The sequence below is a fragment of the Patiria miniata genome, unplaced genomic scaffold (genome assembly GCF_015706575.1).
Source record: "Patiria miniata isolate m_02_andy unplaced genomic scaffold, ASM1570657v1 HiC_scaffold_7, whole genome shotgun sequence".
Lineage (NCBI taxonomy): Eukaryota > Metazoa > Echinodermata > Asteroidea > Valvatida > Asterinidae > Patiria > Patiria miniata.
Window position 1 is genome coordinate 13290133 of NW_024037074.1, and position 24512 is coordinate 13314644.

General features: G+C 40.8%; 2 protein-coding genes across 3 annotated transcripts in view; one reads left to right on the top strand and one right to left on the bottom strand.

The window, feature by feature from the left end:
- Positions 1-3948: 3948 nt before the first annotated feature.
- LOC119746002 (late histone H1-like) lies at positions 3949-4833 on the bottom strand. The gene has a single exon (XM_038222750.1). The coding sequence runs from the start codon at positions 4760-4762 to the stop codon at positions 4007-4009; it is 756 nt and encodes a 251-aa protein (XP_038078678.1). The 5' UTR covers positions 4763-4833; the 3' UTR covers positions 3949-4006.
- Positions 4834-6930: 2097 nt separating this feature from the next.
- LOC119746003 (androglobin-like) overlaps positions 6931-24512 on the top strand; it is a 42719-nt gene continuing 25137 nt past the window's right edge. Inside the window, exons 1-19 of one of the 2 annotated variants that reach the window (XM_038222752.1) lie at positions 6931-9062; positions 15232-15337; positions 15619-15672; positions 16113-16292; positions 16748-16963; positions 17342-17481; positions 17774-17863; positions 18187-18336; positions 18884-19083; positions 19208-19303; positions 19716-19742; positions 21240-21349; positions 21451-21628; positions 22000-22090; positions 22214-22427; positions 22774-22905; positions 23126-23264; positions 23599-23791; positions 24102-24165. In XM_038222752.1, the coding sequence (XP_038078680.1) occupies positions 8527-9062; positions 15232-15337; positions 15619-15672; positions 16113-16292; positions 16748-16963; positions 17342-17481; positions 17774-17863; positions 18187-18336; positions 18884-19083; positions 19208-19303; positions 19716-19742; positions 21240-21349; positions 21451-21628; positions 22000-22090; positions 22214-22427; positions 22774-22905; positions 23126-23264; positions 23599-23791; positions 24102-24165 (2916 nt within the window). In that variant the 5' untranslated portion in view covers positions 6931-8526. The remainder of the gene's footprint in view (positions 9063-15231; positions 15338-15618; positions 15673-16112; positions 16293-16747; positions 16964-17341; positions 17482-17773; positions 17864-18186; positions 18337-18883; positions 19084-19207; positions 19304-19715; positions 19743-21239; positions 21350-21450; positions 21629-21999; positions 22091-22213; positions 22428-22773; positions 22906-23125; positions 23265-23598; positions 23792-24101; positions 24166-24512) is intronic. The other variant, XM_038222753.1, reaches the window with a different exon arrangement.

The window sequence follows — 24512 nt, forward strand, 5'->3', positions numbered from 1 at the left end:
ACACCGCGAGGGCATTAACACGGAGTGGGTTGCATTCGAGTGACGTGACGAGATTAGCTCGTGCTGAGTTTGCATTTACTCGAACGCGCATGTCCGCACACGCGCTGTCCCAGGGGACCGTCCAGAATCACGCATGCACCCACGTGACACAAGGGAAACCTCAGCACTTGAGTAATCGAAGCACACGGGACTTTGGAGTTCAACATCCCATTATCTTCGTGGAACATCCGTATTGCAAGATCAGTGCACTGGCAAAGCTACCCGGGACTGTTTGTGTAAACACTGTCGCCTCATTCATGATCGATAACGACAGCATAATTTTGTTTCGATTTTCTTCTTTCGATAACTCTCCCTCTGTATAGTAGTTCCTAGGCCGAGATTGATTTTCCTTCGTTGGATAAATATTCGGCGGTTATAATTCGCATCTTCAAATTTTTGTCTCCGAAATTTTGGCAGTCATCAAAAAAGGAAGAGCATTTTTCGTCTGCATTTTGCGTGGGCGATGATGTAAAATACAGCCAAGGACTAACTCGGGCAGACTATCATTTCGACGCCGTTGAATCCTGAATATGTCCGTGCTTCGTGCAGCCGAACATCTCGTCCATCCACAAACCAACTAATTTCGTTTTCACGTCAACACTTTGATGATAAAACCTCAAAACAATTACAGACAAAATGAGGTTCACCTTCAGGAAATGCTGACATGTTTTACCCTTCATTAACATTCCAGTATAAATATGCCCCCCGCAAAATCCCATCTAATGATTTGCAGGCGGGGAGCTAACCATAGATGAAGTCGCTTCATCACTGAGGGGAAAACGTTAGAAATCTACTGTTACTAAGGGAACTAACTCATCATGTATGCTCGCATGTAATAACCACATGTGGTGCCGTTCTTGGAGAGAAGCCGTGTGAAACTCGCATGTTTCCTGATTTTAAATTCTGCGTCTAATTAGCGATCCTTGAGGAGAATTTCTCGTTGAGTTGTTCGCATCGATCGTTCACCTTGCAAGAGTTGCACTTGCCACCGGATTCATCACGACAAACTTCAGACTTTCTATCATTTAAAAAAAAATATTTGGTGTCGTGTTTCGTTCGAGTCATGCCAACCAAGAAGGATTATTCTTCTGTCTTGTGTTCGAAAAATACTGGTTCCAGTAAGTTGGCTCACTCGCTCCAGTCACCCGACTATCGACAGCTGTACTACCAGTTGTCGCTATCCAACAGTCTGGCAAAATCACGGGGCGGTGTCTCGCTCAAACCCATCATGCGAGGGCCTGCCTCATCATCGAAGCGCTATCCGGTGACCGGGTTGCCGTCAGTGTCCCTACCGTCTCCGCCTGCCTCTCCCCCGCCGGTCATCACGTTATCAATGCCCACCAGTCCAACCCCGGACTTGAACTTCACGCCAGCACGAGAGCCCGGCACCACGGGAAGGTCTGCCTTTCTCACCGTGCCTGGGTTCCAAGACGAGCCTTGTGTCAAGGCAAGAGTTCCGGACAGACCTCAGGAGGATGTGAGCCTCTCCAGACCATCTTCCCGCCGGAGTTGGCGGGACGAAGACCTAACCATTACTGACCACTGGAGCGATCACACTAGCACTGACCATCTTGCGGCAGTGGAAACGGCGCTTCGGCGGGCTAAGCTATCAGAGATGTTGCTGCGGCATCAGAACCACTCCGCGTCTTTGATTCGCCAGGAAAGCAGAGGCAGCTCTAGAAGTGTCCCGCCAAGTGCAAATTCTCCGAGTCGAATACGGTCGAATACCGACAGCAAAAAGTCACCGGGCCGCGGCGCACCACTCATGCCGATAAATCGCACCAAGTCACCGTTGGTCTGTGCCAAGCCGGCACGCCACAGCGGCCTTTGCACTTACATGCAGGTTGAACGTGAATTCCTTCGCCAGTCCTCAGTCGAATACATCGAGGAAGAACGGGTAACGCCCACAAAATGGCAGCGCCACGGAAGTTTCGGACTTGAAGAATCAACCGACCCGATTCATCTGTGCAATTTTCGGCTGACCCCAAAGAAAAAGAAGAAAAGGTGCGAAACCGGAAATGACGTCGTTACTACCAAGAACGAACAAACTTCGAACAAAGTGACCTCAACCGGCAGAACGAATGTCCCCGCATGGCCAAACGAAGCCAAAAGTCGGGTCCCTAAACTGCCTGCCGGTATAATTCCAAAGAAGAAGTCCAGTGGATTTCTTGAAAACGACGGCGCAAACTACATGAAACCATTGGTTTTACGACCAAGTGACGAGGTCGCTTCTGAAACATTGCCGCCACTTCGTGTTCCCTCCAGGAATAACCGTAGGAAGGGGGAAATTCCGGGTCACATCTCTCCACCAATTTTAAACGGGGACCGGAATAGTCTCGCATTTTAGTTCATTTTTGGCTTGAGTTCATGTCATAGGCCTACGTTGTTTTTAATCGGCAGTAAAAAAACGTTTTGTGTGAAAAACATTAATCTTTTAAAAATAACTGCGTTAATGAAATTTGTTGTTGCACACGATGTTAATTTCTAAATATCTGTGCAAATTCCATGGAATGGGTTTCTTAAATCGTTTCAGTTATTATTTTTTTTTCATAAGTGCAGATATTCGTTTTGAGGGGAAACAAATCCGTCTTATTTATGAAGCGAGCTATCACCATGCATGTTCGGCACTGTCCTAGGTCTATAATTGTTTGTTGGATCGAGCGTAAATTATACAGTATATTGTATTTAATTATACTGAATTATTTGTTATTTCCTTTAAAAGTTCAAAATGTGAGAATTGGATTTTTTTTTTATTTATGACTGTTTCCTTTTCAATCCTCCCATACAGTTGAACGGCTAATGTACTTTTGGTAACTTGAGTCGAGGCTATATTTTAGGAACTCCCATTTAAAATTCAACCAAACGGAATTAATGGATTATTAGTATACATGTCTTTCGTTGCCTCATTTTGTTGAGCGTTGGCACTTTTCATTGCGAGATCTTCTTGTTTGAAGAATGAATGTTAACGAATATCATCAAATGTAAACATCTTTTTGAGAATAGCTTCCTCAAAAGTACATCCCGCGAATCCCGAAGAAATAATTTATAGAAAGGAGATCTAGTATCTGGAAAACCTTGAAATGATGCTGACACGGGCTCGATTCGAACCCGGTTCACCCAGGTGGTAGGCGAAAGATCTTACCACTGGACCACATAATTCCCCTTGATGTAGGCCCATGTCATAATATTTTAAATTTTTAACTTTGCGGTTAATTTTGTGATTAAAAATTCAAATGTTAGTGTTTTATCTAACGACGTCACCTTTGAAAAAAAATGTCTTGGTTAATTAAATGTACTTGACTTGAATATTACCCCCCCCCCCAAAAAAAAGCGAAATTCTATTTTATAGAGCGTTGTACAACCGTATCTCAGGGCCTGCTTGCTTCGATCGGAAGATCACGTTCCATCTTATTCAAGACTCGTACTCGACAGTGGGTGTGGGGGGGGGGGGGGGGGGGCGTGGACCATAGGTTTTGGGATTGGGAATTGAGCGGGTATTGCAAGTGTTAATTAGGCCTATGCATCATTATGATGTCGACCAGTCATAAAAAGTAAATGAAATTAACTGAAACTTCGTGAGAGGCTTCCCAAGTTATATAAGTAATAGAGACACCCATCCCTCTAAAAAAATGAACACAAATTCATACATTTTGATTGAATATTAAAATCATTTTGAAGGGGTAGGCCTATGCCTAAATTGCTAGGCTAAACTAGTGTCAAAAGAAAAAAAATTTTAAAAAAAATCAAAAGTTGGAAGCTGAAGTCAAGAAGAAAGGACAAACATGTGCCTATTTTGGGAAATGTAGGTGACCTTGCTTAACCATGTTAACTAGCCATGAATGCCCGTGAGACTAAAAAAAAAACCAAGTTAAAAAGGTTGATTTTACAGACAAGGAAATCTATCTCTTTTATTCATTTGGTGGCTCTGAAAAGAGCCGTTTGTTTTGATGAGACGACCAAGACGTGTTTATTTCTTGGCTGTCTTCTTTCCCTTCTTGGCTGCTGCTCTCTTGGGCTTTGCTGGTGCCTTCTTAGCTGCCTTGGGTCTGGCTGCTTTCTTCCCTGGTGATTTCTTGGCTGCCTTCCTCTTGGGTTTGGCTGCTTTCTTGGGCTTGGCTGCTGTCTTGGGTTTGGCTGCTTTCTTGGCAGGTTTCTTGGCCTTCTTAGACTTAGCCTTGGCTTTCTTGGCGGCTGCTGCTGCTGCTTTCTTGGCCTTCTGAGCTGCTTTTCTTGCTCTTGCCCTCTCCCTCTTCGCTGCAGCCCGTGCCTTAGCCTTGGCTGCCCTGGCTTTGGCGGCTTCCTTGGACTTGGCGGGTTTCTTGGGCTTGGCTGTCAGCTTGAATGTACCCGAAGCACCGTTGCCCTTGACCTGCTGAAGAGAACCCTTGGACACGCCAGACCTGAGAGCTCGGCGGATGTGATGAGCCTCCTTGGCCGTGTCTACCTTGAAGTTGGCTGCGATGTACTTCTTGATGCCTTGAGCGGACGAACCACGACGATCTTTCATGGCAGAAATGGCAGCCGCCACCATCTTGCTAGCGGGAGGGTGAGCCGCACGCTTGCTCTTCCTGCTCGGGGACCTGGCTCGCTTCTTGGAAGGAGACTTGGCCCTCTTGGGAGACTTTGCCCTCTTGGGAGACTTGGCTCTCTTGGTCGGAGATTGAGACCTAGTCGGCGATTGAGATCGCTTCGGAGAAGCAGCTTTCTTCGGAGAAGCAGCCATTGTTGAAGACAGAACGATGAAACAGTTGATTGATCAAACACAATCAGAAATAACATAATTTTATTGCGCGTCATATTAATATCTGTATTGCGGACGTAGTTGAGGCGTACGTTCGGAATGCAGAATATTTGTAAAATGTCGCGTTTTGTTTTTGTTTTGTGTTTGTCTCTTCACAAATACACCTCTAAATTATGAAAATCCCCCTCGACAGTTCCATGAATTTTCTCTCAATTCCCAATTAAAGCGTTAAACGATTATTTAGAATTATATTTATTTTTCTAAATTTAAGTAATCACAATGAAAACATACTGATAACTCTTAGTACGTCAATATCCACAATTTTGTATCAAAAGTCATCGTTTTTATACAAAACAAATTGCAAACAAAGAACAAAAATCAGCATGATCCCTTTGTCTAGTATCCATTTAATAATGCTAGTCGAAAATTGCTCCCAATACCTAAACTTCTCAAGTAGAAAAATCGTTTCAAATGTGAGGCCCTTCTACACACACTTCCCTTTCTAGCAACTTGAACGTTTCAGCGTCATACAGTGCATACACGTACGTACATCGCTCGGTACTACACTACATACGCGCCATCCAGCACATGTCCTCAGATCACTGTTATGGGTTTTCTCTTGACGCATTATCTTTAGTAAGATGAGAAACTGTAAATTTGTGATTCCCTTGAGCAGTTGCAGACTCAACCCTTTTTTTTTTCGAACGAACTGTTAGTTGGCAGTAATTACTTGAAGTGCCCAAAAATGAGCCGTGTAACAAGACAGTTCACAAGTTGGCATATACCAGCCTAGATTCAAGTTACTATGCATTGTTCTCCTCTGTGCCGAAGATTTGTTTGAGCACTCCCTTTTCGACAAAAAAATAGTGACAAACCTGAGCGTGTAAAATGCCCTTTCAAAGTACTAAAACAAAAGAACTTCCAGTTCAGCAAAACAGGTATTTCTTCCGAAGTTTGCAAGAGGAACGTGTTGCTTTTGTTCCACGAAATTTACTTTCACTCGGATTGTAGGCCTATATAGTTTCGCATTTTAAACTCTTCTCACCAAATCGAATCTCCTAATGTTACATCACGACCGATAACTGGAGAAAATTTGAACTTGCGGTAACAACTGGTATTTCTTGGGTAATTGCCCTAAAAACGAGCATATTAATTTTCCATTTTTGCAGTTAACTAGAAGCATTAAATAAATATTCCAAACGCCTGGAGATCCAGAGTTGTGAGTATTTAAAAAACAAAAAACAATTGAAAGTATGTACGAGTAAATATGGGAGTCGATTTACAGGTCTGAAACCTTTACTTAGTGGTCTCCTCGCACCAACGCCTACTTTAATTTTCTTTCAATAGAGGGCGCGCCACATGAATAGTGGTCTCAATCTCCACCACCAAACCCCGTCAGTGAGGCAACTACTCAAGAATTACGAGATGTATCATATCATACTGAGTTTTGAGTTATTAAAGAAGGGTTGAATATGCAACTTAAGGCAATGGATTCTTTGTTTGACTTAACAGTTGTTTTGAGTTATCAGAGTTTGACTTGTCGAGATTTCACTGCGGTACTCGAATAGCCGTATGCGCGGATGCGTGCAAAACGTTTCTGAATGTTGGGGGAATTATCAATATTGTGCGTTCTTTTTTTTTGGGGGGGGTGGAGTTCCTCTAACATTTCACTTCCTTCCTCCTATATATACACCAATTTCAAATCTTTTACTGAGCCTAGTGGAAGGGGGCAATAAAACAGTTGATTCCTGTGCCGCTTCCCACATCGCTATCTCATCGCATGGTATTCCCTGCTCTATATTCAATGATCTTTCTCCTATTCACGTCTCATCCTCTTTGTTCCTCATTACATTAATTGGATCGCATCTTATCAGATTAAAGTACTCAAAGTCTTGCCGAATTGAAAACATCGCAAACCGATACCCAAACCCCCGCCAGACCAGGCCAATTTCGCAAAACAAGCAGGCTTTTTGTAACAATGTGGCGTCCCATAACTACAACAACTCCTTTATGATGCATTTACCACAACTTGCATTTTCTTAAGAAGCTGATGCCTCCATTGCTCTATTGAGACGGGCGTCTTAAGTTTAAGACTCATAATAGACTACCCGCTTGACCAGTTCTAGCTTCTTGCAAGTCACCCGTACAGAGACAACACTGATTTCGGGATGATCCGCTAGACAAACACAAACTCCTTTTGTGAGTCTCCTTGAGATACCGAGGAGGGTTTTACTGGGCCCTCCCTACGCATAGCTCCTCTGTAGTGACTCTTTCGCATTATTTGTTTGCTTCGGCAAAGTAGTACAGCGTTTACTAGAATATCCTGTCATGTCGTTCATACCGTTCCACGCAGTTAGAATTTCGATGTAAGAAGTCAGCGGGATGAAGTCCAACTGAGACACATATCTTATGCCGTATGTTGACATTAAGAGCGGAGACTGATACCTCATTGCAGCGACAACTTCACATTTTTGGAGATATTAACATCTTGCATCTCTTAGCATCCACGAATTAAGGGCATCTATTCCTACCGCCATGATCTGATCAACCACAGAGCAAGGACCAACCGACCAACTTGACAGGAGGAACAAGAAACATTTAACAAATGTTGTGAAGTACTATTTGTCAATATTGGAACCAAGTTGACTAGCCTCTTAATTGGATAATTTGGCGAGGCCGGTCGTAAACTGTCGCAGAGCGCCCAACTAAATAAACACAACTAAGTGAGACATCAAAAAGAAGCCAACTTCAGTTGTCACTCTTCAAACGTCCACCAGCGGGTCTTCCATGACATCTTTTGTTGAAATACTTCATCGGCTGAAGAATTCCTCAGAGCCCCTCGGGCTGGTATTTTTTTTGCTCTTTTAGGAGCTCCTTGATAAGCAACTCTTTCTTGAAGAACTTTATGTGTTTGTAAACTTTGTATAAGTCGTTGTTAGGAACAGCTTGTTTGTTGTAACAAAAAGGAGGTGACTTCATGCATGGTCAAGACGCAGGAATTAATTTTCTCTCTCTCTTCAAACAACCAGCTTCAAAAAGTCAGAAAAGTAAAACTGAAACCACCCACATTCACCAAAGGTCATTTGTGCAGACTTGTCTTGATTTACATGCATGTAAAAAGGTGTTCATTTAATCATTTTTAACTTCCGAGTGAACAATATTCAAGGAAAACTTGATATGCACACGGGCCAGAAGTAATCGACCTCGCGAGGAGTGACTTTCAGGTGGAGAAGTCGGTTACCAAGTTACGGTCACTAAACCCCAACCGGGTAACTCGAGTCAGCAATCGTTGATCAAGTCTACAAGCTCCCCGTGTATACTCCGACATTTTCTCCATCGTTTGAGAGAAAATCTTGTTTATTTGTTGGACAGGACAGAAGTTGACTTTGCTTTGTAGGCCTATACCTGACTAATCAATGACAAGGCTGTTCTCGGGAAACTTGAGAGACTTTTGTGCAGTCTGATACTCTGTTTACATGAACTCAGGCGGAAAACCATTCTCTCTCACATGGCAGATTGATAATACTCAAGAAATTAGAATTCGCAGATGAACAATCTCCTTGCAAGTTCTCGGGTTTTCCTGTATCACCACATCATCACAGCTGCAGGATTATCTGGATCCACATAAAAGATTAAACAGGCTAAATTTGAACCACATACAGGATTTTGCAGTTATATTCTGTAACTGTACAAGGATTAATCTAAACCATCTCTAACTTTGAAAAAGAAAGTTTGTATTTCTGAAGATGTCACGAGCTCGGGACCGTCGAGGTGCGCTCGTGCGCACCCCAACAACCCAGAACCTCCCCGGCTCCTTCACCTCAGGACAGGCCCAGGGCACAGCCTACCACCGCGACGTCACCTACCCAACCCTCCCGATCACCCTGGACGAGATCTACGACCGTGCGGCCAAGTACACCGACAAATTGTTAGCACGACCGGTGTTTTATGTGGACACCGAGGATGGGGAGGAAGCCGCACCGGCCGGTCTGCCATTACCACCGCCTGGGGCTGCCCGTGCCCGCGGCCGCTCACAATTGTCCGAGAAACGGATGTCTCTGGCGACCTCTCCGTTCCCCGGTGGTTCGCAGACCGAAGACAGCATCAAGAGGCCCGGGTATGACCGCCGTCGAGCAGTGGGCTTACCGGGGGCTGGTTATGACGGGGCCCGGCGGCTTTCTGGCCCGGGGTCTGAGAGGGGTTTTGTCCCGCCTGGCGGCCACGAGGGTCGTAAGAGCGGGCTCAGCATTTCAAATGTACCGCCATCGATCGCTGAAGACGAGTGAGTTGTGTTGATTTGATAATTTTAAGATGTCAATATTGATCTGGTAACTATACAATTTAAAAACTATACTTATATTATTACAAACAATAATGATTAAATCAATAATTATTCCAAAATGTTTCAATCATCATGGCTATCATCTTCATCATATTCCCTTTTCTAATCTTTATCATCATTATAATCATCATCGTTGTCATAATTTGTTTGTAACATTTAAACACTATGAGTCAAATTGTAAATACATGTATGAAGAAATTAGTGAATTGGCTGTGTGGAAAAGAGCATAACTTTTTTATAATGATTTAAATTTGATTTCTTTTCTTCGATTGTTGAGAAATGTATTCCAAAAGGTTTGCGGAAGAAAGGAATATTGAAATTGTATTTGTTTCCTTTTGATAATCAATCGATTTCATTTTTCTCAGTGTTCTTACTGACAATACGAGGCAGCAAAGTTCGTTGGTTGGACCTGCAGCGCACCTTTAATTGAACAACGCATGCGCATTATCATTTAGCCTCCCATATCTACTATCTAGTGCCCAGACGAAAACTATGTTTATTCAACTAGATTGCTGTACAGTAACCACACTAACATACTCTGTGACCTTTTGACCCCTGTTCTTGACGACGGGACACTTCGCAGTTGCTATCCTTTATCAAAACCACACATTTTAGCCAGTTTTAAAGCCTCTTTGGGGCTAAAGAATACCAAAGATATGTCTTCCAAGCTCGCTAAAGAGAAAAAGTCAACAAATAGGGTGAACTCTGCCTCAAACAAGGAGTAAGTGTGTTCCGTTTTCGCCGGTCTGTTGACACTGTTTTTAAAAAGCCAAACAAACATGGCGCCGGGACGTGCGCTGCGGACTGCATTACTTTAGACTTTAGTATTGAAGTACAAATACAATTTACAAAATCAATGATAAATTGCATGTGTTGTTTTTTTTTACTTTAATCAAATAATGTAGCTTCTGAAGTTCTGTTGCTTGTCAAAAGTTTGCCCCTAAAGTCCTAATTCAATTGCAGTCAAGTGCACAATTTCTTTGTCATGTTTGTTGCCAGACTGGGACCGTGAGTGCATAAAAACGTGCAAAATTACTACTGACGTTTTTTTACTCACCATCAGGCTAATTAATGCCCAGACAACACATACATCAAAATGATATAGTTGCAAGCATGTCACATGCGAAATTTGAGACCTTAAATCCAATTTTAAGGCAAGTTTTTGGCAGTTCAAAAACCATCCACGTCAATCTCCATGCTCTGGAAATGGGTGTGTGATTCCCAATGTATTCTGGGTAGGTGTAGGAAAAGCCTTGCAGCTTACTTGTTTTTTAATCGATGGCCAAATGAACATAGCGCCCTCTGTTAAAAAATGAAACATTTTGCATTTACTCAGATCAACAAGAGGGCGCTGTTTTATCTACACGATGAAAATGTTATAGCTGAGGAGTCTTTTTGCACAATGCATTGCAGTACACATCAACATGATGTCTCACGTTTGGATTTCGATAACTCTCTGTAAAATTAGATTTAAAAGCTGAATTTTTGGTGATGCAATGCTCACAACAGCAACTTTACGAGGCAAAAGTTTCAGGGATTATTGAAAAAACTGTAGTGAGTAAGAAGCTTGCAAATTTGATTCACACTGGTTTTATTATGCAGCACAAACTTTTGCACGATATGGATACCTTAAGTTTTGGGACTCTCATACACAGTATTGAGAGTCCCAAATTTTCGGACTAGTTTGTTGCCTACCCCCAGATCCCTCCGGCCTCCCTCCCTCAACATAAAGCCCGTTCAGTATTCCAAAAAAGTCTGGTGCACAGCAAGATTTGACAATTTTTTGGGGGGGAATAAGCACGGCAGATAAATGCACACAAGGCTAATGGGACGTGGTAACCGAATCCACATTTTGCGGTTTTGTTTTTTAGTAAAAAAGAAGATGGAAATTTTTGTTCCCACAAAAGTTGGAGCATACAAAAACCTCTTAAACCATGGTGCCGTTGAAAACAATCACCATTTTACATCTTCTTCAAAACAAGAACTTTTCTTTGATTTCGTTGGTACCCCGCTATGATTTTGCATGCTTGTGGCGAACTGTTTATCCCCGACCCTAATCGTTGTCATGTGATGTGCGCATGCACAGTTGTAACTCCAAAATGGCTTATAGTTCAACCGGCGCTTTGCTTAATGCCTTTTTCAAAAGGCTTTGCACAAAACTAAGTCACAAATAAAAAAAAAGGAAATGATGTAAAACTTGCAAAGTGCACGACACATATTATTATTTATATTCCTCTTTCCTCAGATATGTAACAATTTTTGGGGAGCTTAAATTACAAATTGTACTAATTTTAGACCTAGGTCTAGGAATATGATTTGTTCTAGAACTTTGTGTATATATTCTGCTCATTATGCTGTTGAACTATTCAGAGAAGCTAGATCATACCAGCTAGCTAATGTGCATGATACGAAGAGGCCTACCATGTTTCCAATATTGATCAGTTCTATTCTTAAAAAAAAATACTGCATGTATAAAAAAGTCATTGTTATGATTTTGTGTATGCGATCATTATGGAGGTGTCTGCGTGTAGTATAGGGTAAACGGCAGTAATTGATGGTTTTCGTTTTGTTTTGCTCATTCCCCCCCCCCCCCCCCCAAAAAAAATCAGGGTAAAGGCTGTCAGTATAGGGTAGGTAGGGTAACCGGAAGCAGAAGTATTTTTTTTTGTGGCCTTATTCTGTTACTTTTGGCAGTAGTTTCTAGAAAACAAAATGATAACAGACGAACTTTTGAAAACCCAAAAGCACCTACAAGCAACTTATGAAAGTGGTCCACTCTCAAAGTACGATGTCTTTTTTTATTTGCCCATCCTACCCACTCTGCCAGGTCCATTCTTATGTGATCCTTCACAAATCCATACTCACATGGCTAAGAAATTGAAGAATACTGAACTGCCGTTTGATGATAAATATTTAATGAGTTAGGCGTGTACCCATTGTCAAGACCCAGGAACAACCTGTCATGATCAGTACTTAATCACTTTAAGGGATTAGCCCGACACCCAAAGACAATCCAAGAGATTCTTTTGACAGCAGATTAAAATTCAAACAACTGACGTCAATGGGTTGAAGAAACTTAAAATGCAATTTGTTAAAAGCCTCCTTCGCTTTTGTGTGAGTGTGATGGATATTGATCAGGATCTTATGGATGGTGTTTTATACCGTTGTCGCGTGCTTTGAGTCTGTTCGTCTGAGCAGACTATGTGAAAGTTCTTCACTAGGTGTGGATGTTTATGATAACCCGTGGGATAGTGGAATATCTGTTTTGGGATGCCAGGTTTGCTGAAAAGGTAGTGTGCACTTTTCAAGTTAGGAAAGTCTGTATTTCAATTTCAAGTTTGTATTCAGACTTAGGTGGGCTCGGGTGACGAACTTAGCCCACATGTCACTCTGAAGAGTAGAAGACCAAGGAAATCCAAAGTATTCGCTCTTGACCAGTGATAGATGTGAACTTTTATAATGTTGCATCCTTCACTCAGAGCGTACATGAAGCAAGATTTTAAATTGTAGCAGTAGAATTTCAAAATATGTATGTATGTGACTTCAGTTTGTCAAAATTGATTACGTGTAAAATGTTCGCCCAAAGTTTGATGGTACTTCATAGATTTACTCCATAAACTGTTAGGCAAAAAAAAATGTCAGGTTTCTGGTATGTGCGCCCGTCACCGTAGCCATGCGCGTCAGCAAAATTAACAAGATTATTTTCAATGAAAGATGATGTCTCAAAACTGCCAAACTCACTGGTTTGACTGTAATCCTGCTGCTGCACAATTTTAACGTTTGTTTAGATGGGGTTACGATCAAGAATAAGCATTATGTGGCCTCTCTGGACTCCCATATATTTGCACTAAGTTTAGTCGGGCACCATGTGCAGTCATCAGCCGACATTTGAAGGAAAAAAAACAGTAAAAAAAACCCCAAAAGCCGTGTCGCCACACCACTTTTTGGGCAAGCTCCATATCAGAAACCGGAGACTTGTTTTTTGGCCTTAGTTCTAAGTCCCCCCCCCCCCAGAATTGCCTTGTACAGATTCACTTAAAAATTGTTTCAACAATCAACATGTACAGTTTCTTGCTGCTATTAATAGGCCCCTAGAGTTTTATTTTCGCCAAGTCTTGTCTTGCAGTCATAAATTACAAATTGCACAAAAGAACAGATAAAATGTTTGACCTCTGCAGAGAATCTTTGTTTTTTTGTTGGTATCTGAAAATTTCAGCAAAACCGTTTGCCCAAGTAGGCAAATTTTATGGCCATTTTTGGTCCTGAAAGAGGCACTGAATCCACAGTTTCTGGAGTTGTTCCAAGCCATGGGGTCAGCCGATAATCACCACTTAACTCTCCGTAAATGTACAAATCTCTCTAAATATGCCGATTAGGGCCGAGGTTAGTGATCATTAAAGCAGGGTACATGATGCTTCACACCTAAGCAAGTACTTGACATTCATCACGCCTATTCATGATTTATCTTAATAGGGGATCTAATCTGTTTGGATTTTTGGAGTTTGTAACATGCGAGTGTTGGTCGCTATTTTCATATTCAAATTTGGTAAAAGTCACATGGACTTCAAGCCGTACTGCTGATCAGGCTCTGATGAACTGGGTTTCGAAAAAAATATTTAACATTGTTTTTGTACAAACTTTGATCACTCGAAACTTGTTAAACTATGTTTTCAAAAAATCCGTCTTCGTTCCGTGAAAGACGTGAGAAAGCTAAGATTCGAGAGTGGATTTTGACTCGGTAAGTCATTCAGCATTTTTTTGCGACGGATACGAGACAATTTTGTATTTTACAACTAAAATCGTAGGATTTGTATTTTTGAGGACTTCAGTGACTTGTTTACATTGAGAAAAAAAAATGTGTTACTGGAAAAATATGTGTACTCCATTTGCCATTTATTTAAATTAAATGTACATGTACATTCCTGCTTTGAACATAAGTAGGGAGTTTTAGTCAGAACTGTACATGAATAAGAACACTGATACAACGTCCTGCTTAGAATGTTAGTCCCCAAGTCTTTGTTCTCTTTGGTTTCCTTTGTTTTCCATTACTGATAACACAAGGTACCTGTTATTAAAGGTAATTTGTAGAGTCCTACTTGGACCTAAAACCTTGTTATAAAGTTGGTCGACTGTCATAGCTTCGCAACTTATACAGTATATTAATAGGAAGCAAAGTCTTTTTTGCATGTTCGGAACGACTTTTATTTCAAGATGACGATTTTGTTCCAAGATGGAATATTTGCACAAGAGGAGCCCACCTGAGCCTAATGTATAAGAATCATACTACACTGAAGAGCCTTGTATTTGTTTGCAGTTTCGTTGTATATCTTTGCAGGTGGTGAAGGCATACATGCAGATAAACCCATACAAATGTATAGGATGGTTAGGATGGTTGTTTGATTTCTTCTCGATATGTCAATAAAAACAACAGATTCATAGCCTCAGGGTTTGAAAACCTTTCCCCCGGACTTCCGTCCAATCGGTCACCAAGACAGCAGAGATTGAAATAATCCTCATACGTGTCCAACACAAACAGAAAATTGGTTTTCTTCAGGTGTGGATTACACACACAAAGGCAACGTGTGCTCGAAGATACTTGAGTTGAGTTACAACGCAAATATTGTTTTGTTTCTGAAGTATCGTGCAAACGGTGTATTCAGTTGAAGAACCCTTCACACCTGTTTTGGGTGCAAGGAGTCTTACTACATAGCGTTGTGTTGTAGAAGCGTTGTCATTTTTGTATCAGTTGTCTTTGAAGGAGGATGCGGTGTGGAGTAATTTCTCCACTGCTCACCAGTTTTCATTATCATTTTTGTCGGGATCCTGTTGTGTGATTCACATCTAAAGCCAATGCCTTCCAGTTTGCTACTGGGTGTTTCACGCGAGAGTCGTGGGACAAAACTCATCAGGTGAACAAAAAATACAAAAGTTGACTCAAATTGCCCGGTCGTCTATAACATTTACGATGTGTATATTTCAGGTCAAGCCAGACAGCGATGAGTTTGCGGCAGTATTTTTATTTCTTGGGTAAGAGTTGGGTAAGAAGGAAATCCACTACTTTTTTGTTAGTTGTTTATAGGCACTTTATATTATTTGGTTTGTTGTGCAGAGCTGCATCCATCGCTGCCAGTGTGGTCGGCTCGCAGGAAGGCAGGAAACAAAAGCTAGTCATCTGGCCGGAATGGAACGATACAGACGTAAACGCAGAAAAATGGGTAAGCTTTTCAAAGTCGTGGAAGTCAAGTATTAGCGTGTCACCTATTTTGATAGCAATCATTTTCACAGTTCAGTACTTTATTTACAAAATGTATTTTTTCTTGTGTATAATATGAAACAGTTGGGACTTGCTTTAGTGATTACAGGAATTGATACGTTCTGATCAGTAAAACGGAAGAATAATGAATTCAGTAATCTTTGCTGTTCTAGATGGCGTGTCATGTTAATATTCATCCCAGCTACTTGAGCTAAGATTTGAAGGTCTGTTATTATCCCACAGGATGCACCACACAAAGGCAAAGAGAAGGAGAAAGGGAAGAGCCCAAGCAGCATGGTGAGTTAGTTGTTCAGTCACAACACTGGCAGATCGAAGAAATGTCTTTCTCAAATTTTGGAACCTTACTCCCCTAGGTCTTTTGGCAGGACCTTTCCAGAGTCCGCAAAATTAAACCACTGGCACACTCTTTGTACTCCAACTTTCAAGCGCATTGTAGTGTTACAGTGGACCGGCCCTACCTTTTTCAATCATGCAATAATCTTCGAAAATCTTATGTTGAATTTGAAAGAATATGAGGTTAGGATTACTAGTTTAAACTGTTGATGGGTTACTTATGCTTAGAGTACATCAACACATATCTGGAGGCTGCAAGTCTCAATCTTTGTAGGAAATTGGTTGAGTTGCTGGAGCATTTTCAGGTTGGTTGTAGGGTGTCAAACGAGCCTCAGTCACTATGCCAATCTAATTTCTACATTTTTGTCTCTTTCATCTCTCAGCAACATTTCTTTGATGACCCCGAGGGGCGTATCGAGATGCCGCCCTCCCTCAGGACGAGGATTGACCACGTTGAGCGGCCCCAGGACTTCATCACGGACAAGCTGCCGGTCATCTTTGACCCTGACAACGGCATGGACTTTGACCTTCTCAGTGCTAACTCACACATCAATGATTGTGAGGTCAGTTACTTGAGGCAAATAATAACAGAAGTAGTAATTCCACGACACAACAGACACAGGAAATAACACCCTCAAATTTTGGTTCTTGCACAAAATCATATCTTGGGGCCTGGCCATGCACAAGCTTCAGTTTTTTGTTCCCTGTTCATAACCTATTTTTATGTTTGGAAATGAATTTAAAAAATATCATCAAAATTTGAAATAATTCTGAGAAGTGTTACAAAATTGTTAATGTATTCTTATCAACTTAGTAATTTAGACTATCGAGGGCACTCTTGTTGCTCATGAATGCCATTTGAAATTGTTCCAGCGCCTTAATAGTCAAGTTCTATGAAAGAATTGACTGAGGAATTGCAAATTATTAAAGGTACTCTTAGGAACTTGAAATCTGCCTGCCAATTCTTTGAGACAGAGGGCGCTCTTATTACATCTCTTGACTTTTGCTTCCCATGCAGACGATGCGTTGGATCATCAGCCAGATCACCAACCTCTGGCGTGTCTCCGTCGCCGACCGTAACGAGCCTGAGACATCGACCACGTCGGTCATCGGGGGCGTGGCCCGCAACTGGCGCCCGTGGGACCACATCTTTGCCCTGTGTCGGGTGGGGAAGGGACCCCACCAGCCCCAGTATAACCCCCACGGCAAATACATCGTCCGACTCTATTGGATGGTGAGTATTATTTGCACATTACTCGTTACTAGTTTGGACCAAACCATAATTATATTTTTTGTTGAAATAAGATAATAATACCAGAAATTGAATAAATCTTATACGGTATTTATATCTAATACATTCAATATCCTTTAAGGTCTGGGGCCTAAATTTGTTGGACCAAAAAGTCTACTCAGCTATTTTAGTTGACATCCATGACGTTATGACGCTGATCTTATTCTTGAAAAAGAATGAAGAATCTTGAAAGGGAAGTGGATATATTTTGTTGATATGTGGTTATATTTTTTCATTGGTTCATCATCATTCGGACACAAATGGTCCTAATAGTTATTGCTGTATTAAAAATTTGCCTTGTCACCACTTTTTCTTCTTCAGGGTTGTTGGCGTAAAGTGACTATTGACGACACGGTGCCGTTTGACGACAACGGCAACATGCTGCTCCCAGCCACCACGCTGCAGCATGAGCTGTGGCCCATGCTGCTCAGTAAAGCACTCATCAAAGTCATATCACTGGAGTGAGTATCTTGGGCCAGTTTTACACACACCAGTCATCCCTGTTTGCAAGTCACATGAATGTTGGAGTGAACTGACTAAAATACAGTTTATACTTCTGGTTCTTCTAAGAAGTTAAAACCTCTGATTTCTCTCCGAGCAAAAACTTATTTTGTCCACTCATAAACATCTCCAAAGTTGCACTCAAGTTACAGTTTTTGTTTTTTGAAAATGTTTGAAAATTTTTGATTTGGTACCTCTAGTTACATGTACATCTTGATCAAACTGAGCAAGTTCTTTGATTTGTCTTTTCAGTTATGCTTCTGGTAACAGTAGCTGTGAGTTTGGTGATGTGAGCGTGATCCACGCACTGACAGGCTGGTTGCCAGAGACCATACCACTGCAGTAAGTACCCTAAGTTCCTCATTTCTAGGAGTCCTCAAAAGACTTTAGCCTAATCTTTAAAAAAAATATTTATTCAAATTGAGAAATATAGTAGGTCAATCTTTAAACAGCTTCATTGAACTTAAAAAATGTGGTGTTGAAAAAAAAAATTGAACATGGTTTTAGGGTTAAAGAAAAATCGAATTCCTCAACCCAACCTGAATAGGGTTTCTGCAAACCAAATAAAAATTACATTGCTGAAAAGTCTTTAAGCTTTTTTCTCAGAACTCTATCTAAATATCGGTTACAACGTGAAATAATTTATGTACCCGAATCAACACAAGGGCACTTTACGGACAGATGAAACACGCTCTGCCGACAAAGGCAGGAGGGTTGGAAGGAACAAACCCATGTGGAACGTTCTGTGACACAATCGGCAACAATCTGAGGCCGAAAGAATTTCCTTGGAAGAAAGAACAAGCTGGCGAAGGAGGGTAAACAAATGTTGATCAGCGGAGTTGGAATTTTTTATTCTTTGGTGTTCTGCTTTTGTGTTGGCTTGAAGTTGTTTGAAATAAAAAAAAAATCTTTCCATTTTGTTTTTTGATATTTCTATTTTCTGACTATTGTGTTTTTCAAATGTTTATGCTAATGTTTTTTTGGTACTATGTTCAAACTATGTTATATACATGTATTTTGATGGTATTTTATTGTTTGCATTCAATTCAAATATCTTTTGGAGGCTGGTAGCTTTTCAAATGATTGCACATACAATTGATTTAGCGCTGTGAAGCAAAATTCTTAACAGTTTTGTTTTAAACATCTTTCATTGAACACGTGTGAAATTGTGTGAAATTTTTGTTTTTTAAGTTTCAATAGCAGTGTTCCAATTTGCATGATTAAGTAACATTTTAACTAATTTGCAATGTAATAAAGTGTAAAAAAAAAAAAATCAAATATTTATCGGACGTAGTGATGCAAAGATAAATTTGAGATATTAAGATGCCTAATTCCTATAAATGTTTCCACATTTACCATCAGGTACGGTCATCTAGACAAAGTCTGGCATCTCTTGAAACAAATCCTGCCAGAATTCAAACTTCCGGACCTGGAGGAACAAATTAAAGACTCTGACGTAGACGGTGCTGGGAAGAAGGACAGCAAGCCAGACGAGGTCTCCTCCACGACCAAGGAATCGCGGAAAGATGAGAAGACGGGCAAAGAGGGAAAAGAAGGCAAAAGTAAGATTTTTTAAAACACTTTTGAAGGTTAGATGTTCTTTTTAGTTGCTTGTCAATACATTGGTTAGTTCCGTAATTAATTCCACTTGATTTCTTCACAAATTCACACGTTTTCTTTGAACAGGTGATAAACCGGAGAAAGGAGGCAAAGAAAGCAGTCACAAGGAGCACAAGGAGGATAAGAAAGACAAGAAGGATAAAGACAAGGATAAAGACAAACGTAAGAAACTCAAAACCGTATCAGTTTTGTTAGCTCATCTTGAAGATGTTGCTCTGTTTTTTTAACAGATAACTGCTGTACCAAACATTATGCTAAAATGAATATTGTGCTTATCTCTCAATTTGTTGCTTATAAACATACTTTTAAAGAAATTGCAGAAAATTTTTTAATAGCTTGATGATTGTTCTTCATAATTATTTGCTTCAATTTTAGCACTAATTTTTACGACCCTCATTTTATAGTCCCCTCTAAAATGACTGATTCAAAAAAATAATAGTCGACAGTAATGACATAGTTTTCATCAAATTTAAATTGTTCTCCAAGCGTTTAACCTCACCCTTGCTTTTGTAATAATTATTTTTATTTTAACCCTTCCCTTGCTCAAACCCAACTCCTTTCCTACTGATCGCAGGACCAATTGACAAGGACGGGCAGTTAGGTCTGTTAACGAAGCATGCTAAAAAAAGAGAAAGAAAATCTCAACGCCTCTTTTGCAGTGTGAAATAGACACTTAGCTTGTCTCTCTCTCAATAAATTGAGACTCTGACTCTGTTCTCTCTTATTTCTGACTTGACTTTTTTCTAATTTTCTGCTGTTCTGTCTCTTAAAGCACACAACCAATAGATTGAAGTGTAGACGCTCATTTGCATATTGTTCACATGACTGTGAGTGTGGTGACTTGTAAAATCTACACTATGGATTCGGTTGGCTGAATGTTATGTGCCATTTTTTCCATTGATTAGAGCTGCTTTAACTTTGAAACCTATAAAATCTGCTAAAAAAATTCACCGTGTTTTTTTTAAAGAAGTTACAAATTTGTATTAAACTGACATTCTAGCAAGTTGGCAGCATGCCAGCTATACTTTTGCCCCGATTTAGCACCAAGAATGCTAACTGAGAACCACAGTGGACCCCCCCCCCCCAAAAAAATGCAGTCATTAAGACAAAAATTTTTTGCACCCACTTCTAATTTTTTTCTCTCCAATTCTTACCCAGGTTTAATGGTTTACTAATTTCAATAAAACTTTTAACAACTGTGCTTGATGTCCATTTCATCTTGACCAACTTTCCAAAACTGTAATTACTAGAATAACTAGCTACTAGTCTTTAATCATACTGTTACTAATCGATTCAGAATCAATCATTCGTCATTTATTTGCAGATATCTCCTGTATTTCCGAAACTTTTGAATTTTGCATAGAGTTTTTGCATGATCATTCTGCCATTCATATACATGGACTAATTACACAAACCGCTGTTTTTTGTTGTTGTTTTTTAAGAATTCACCCACATGTTGATTTTTCCTTCATATTTTTGAAACATAGATCACATGCATGTACATAGTTTGTGCTGTCACCATTGTTTTATATAGACGTGTGATTTACATGAAGATTGCATGTTATGTGCATGTGAGTTCCATGACACCAGCATGTGACAAACATGTGATGAGCATGTGACAAGCATGTGACCAGCATGTGAAGGGCACTGTTATGATGTGTACATCAAGATGAAATGTGTGGTTTTCACAGCATTCGTCTCACTGGATTTGAAGCTGTTCATGTTTTTCCCTCATTTTTAACTTCGCAGTTTACGCAAAATACATTTGTCATGTTTAAACGTAACAAAGTAAAACTAATAACGAATGATATCAACATTAAGCACTGCATTGTCCCACATGAGTTCTAGCACTGCAGAAAAGCACAATAATATAAATGTCAACTTCATGTCAGGAATGAGTTCTCGCTTAGCCAGTATTTTGCACAGGCACCCCTTTAAAAAGTAAATGTAATTTACCACATTTTTATGCTTTGTCCTTCAAACCTAAAACCTTTAGCTCATGCGTGCATGAATTTAACGTACATGTTTTTTTAAACTCAGAAGATGGATTGTTGAGATAAGGTCTCTTTCACTTTTCATCTTTTTCTCCCCCTTCCAGATAAGGACCAGCCTTCCCCTATCATACCTGATACACCCCAGGTAGCGGTCTTTGTCAGCTACCAGCATCCACCCAAAGTGCCTATCCGAATATCTGTCCTGGGAGAAATGGTAAGTAGTATACTACAAAGCAGTAAATCTACGAAAATGTCTCAACAGATTTAAGAGAGTGTTAGTAATTTCTTCTTCTCTCTGTTTCTTAATCGTGATAGGCCGACGCATCGGAGCGTCTCAGACAAGCCGGTCTGTCCCACGTCAATCCTCACCCCTTACTCATCACCCAGACCCGATCCTGCCCCCTGGTGGCTCCCCCACCACCCCCTAAGATCCCGGCATGGAAGATGATCAGACCCAAGAAGAAGAAAGTGGCACCCACGGACGAAGCAGCCGGTGAGTTTATTTTCATCTTCCTCAAGTATCTAGCAAAGTTAGAGATCAGCGTTTGTTATCTAGCCAAGACGTAGCCGCAAATGAATGCTTTCATGGGATCCTAAACATGACTCTTCTGGCTCCCGTCGGAAAGCCAGATTTTCTGTGAGGACACGTGCCTTGAAACGTGCTTCAGAGCGGTCCCTAACGAGCAGTGATGAGGCCAGGCTGTTCTGCTGCCAGAGGGTGGTTTCATCCAGTATTTTTGTAACAATAATTGACAGATTCAAATGGTTTTGATTATAACTCTTGCTTTTAGTAGTTGTGTTCGTGAGATAGAGTGCAGACCATTCATAACTTATTTTGGTGTGTTTCTTAATTTTTATCTGCAGAGCAAGAGGTCAAGAAACCAGAACAGTTTGTCCAGCTGACCTCGCCCTACGTTAACTACAAAGTCAGCCCCATACCCATCCCAACCGATATGTGAGTACAGTCTAAACACATGATGTGAATGGTATTTGCCGTTCACAGAACCATGAGCGAAGAAATATGCCCATCCAGACATCAAAATATAGATGTTATAATTCTTGAGAATTTATTTTCCAGCAAGCGTCCAAGGTCCTCCTTATCCCGCGGCGGTTCTCGTACTGGTGGGGCCTCCTCCTCCATGCTGGAGATCCATGAGGTTGATGAGAACGCTCCGGAGAAGTCCGAAGAGGAAGAAGCAAAGGCCGAGGAGGAACGCAAGGCTGCCATGGAGCAGAAGAGACTGCAAGAGATGAGCATGAAGTCAGAGACTAGAGAAAGTCTCTTCTCTGAGGTATGATTTAGAGATGGAAACTCTTATGGGCGGGGCCGAATTGAATCAGGAGGCTGTTAGGAGACGAGCATGAAATCTGAAAATACAGAAAGTCTCTTCTCTAAGTTCTTCTTGATGGGCGGGGCAATTTAGAATTGGGGGATTGATAGAAAGTCCTCTCTGTAGAAATAGGAGGCGGAATAGAAATTCTGTTTTGATTAGCGGGGCTGAGGAGAATTTGGAGGAGGGTTTGTGAAAGTCCATCTTGATGGGTGGGGCAAAGTAAAATTTAGAAGCGGGATTGAAATTCCTTCTTGATGGGTTCTTTGAGAATTGTTATTGATTGTTTCCACTGGTTCCCATCCAGAAACCACCTGATGTTATATCACCGGTGCCCACCTCGTGTGCCTCGCCAACCAATCGCCGCAAGTCATCAGCTGTCGTCAAGCGTGCCGACAACAAGAGCCCCAAAGTTGAAAATGACAAGGACAAGGAGAAGGTATGAGTCCAAGGAACAAATTGTATCAGCCAAATTTTTTAAATTAAATTTTGGGGAATTTTAGTTTGAAAGTTGTGTTTTTTGGGTCAAATGTTTTTTGACGTAGTCAATAACTTTGATCATAACTACAGAACTGTCACAGACTATTACGTCTTGCTTGTAATTTTAGCTGTTGCAGTCGTCCCATTGTAACTTGTCCTGTGATTTCTTTCTTTGACAGAGTGCTAGCCCAACTCGCAAGAAGTCGGCCCGTAAGGTAATCAAAGGTGCCGATAAGACTCCAGCCAAGGCTGAGATGAAGGTGGTTGTCAAGGAAACCAAGGTGGAAACCAAGGAGAAAGACTCATCGGACAAATCAGGTCAGTTGGGGGAGAAAAGCCAATCAAAGAATCTATAAGCTCTGGACTGTTGCTCTATGCTGGTACTGAATTTATCCATGGGGATGTTTGCCAAAACGTGGCCATGCCTCAAGCTCTGGCTTCATTTGCAGCTCCAGAGTGACAACGGAGCCTATAACTCTTGAACTAAAAAACTCTACGTTTGCCATTGTGTTTTAAATTATTTTTTATATTGAGTAGCAGAAAATAGACGTGAGATTTAGCCTGAAACTGAACCTGGGGATGAAGTCGCTATTCAGAAAACACTTTCCTGCTCTTTAATAACTTTATACTTTTTATGATATTTTTTTGGCAGAGATCGGTTCCCTGAAGCCAGGTGATGAGATGACTGACACCCTATCAGTGGTGACTGGGGCAGGGGAGGGGCTAGGCTCAACGATGGATGGGGAGGCAGGAACGGCCGAACCACCCAAGGAGGAGGTCAAGGTTGAGAAGATGGTGCCCAAGGATATCTGGATGGACTTTGAAGACTTCTGCAAATGCTTCAAGTGAGTCTTATAATTTTGGGTCAATCAGTTGGTCAGTCTGTTTGTCTGCCTGTTGGGCAGTCTGTTTTTTACAAGTTTGGAGCATTTTACACTAACCAATATTTTTTGTAGCATTTACTTAAAGTTTGTTTGTTTTCCTTTCTACGTCTGTTTTAAACTTTCACGGTATTTTTGCTTTATACCAAACTTTATCCTCTTAAAAAAATTATGTTTGTGCCCTGTACATTTTCATTGAAATGGAACAAACGTTATTCAGAATCATCAAATCCTTTCCGTAAAACTTAAAAAAAATGTGTCTTTCGATTTACAGGACTCTGTACATCTTCCACAAGCCAGCTACCTACATGTGCAACCACAGAGTATCAGATCTCAAGGTAAGATTTCCACCCTTGTATGTGGCTAGATTCGAACCCTGAACCTCCAGTTACAAGCCAAGTGTCTCAGCCATTAAGCTAGAGTCCCAATTTTCCTCCTTTTAACAACTGTGTTTTCATGAATCTAGAAATCTGTTTCAAAAAGTAATTTTCTCCTAGACCCTGTACTTTGTATATCATCCAAAAAAATGTGGTTTTGCATTTTGATTATGCTTTTACCCTGAAAATCTTTGAAAATTTGGGGCATTTTTTGTTTGTTTGAAGTTTAATGTATACAGTTTTCCTATCCAAATTTTGCATGGTTTTGACCGGCAATATAACCATCTCTCTCTTTATATTTAATAATT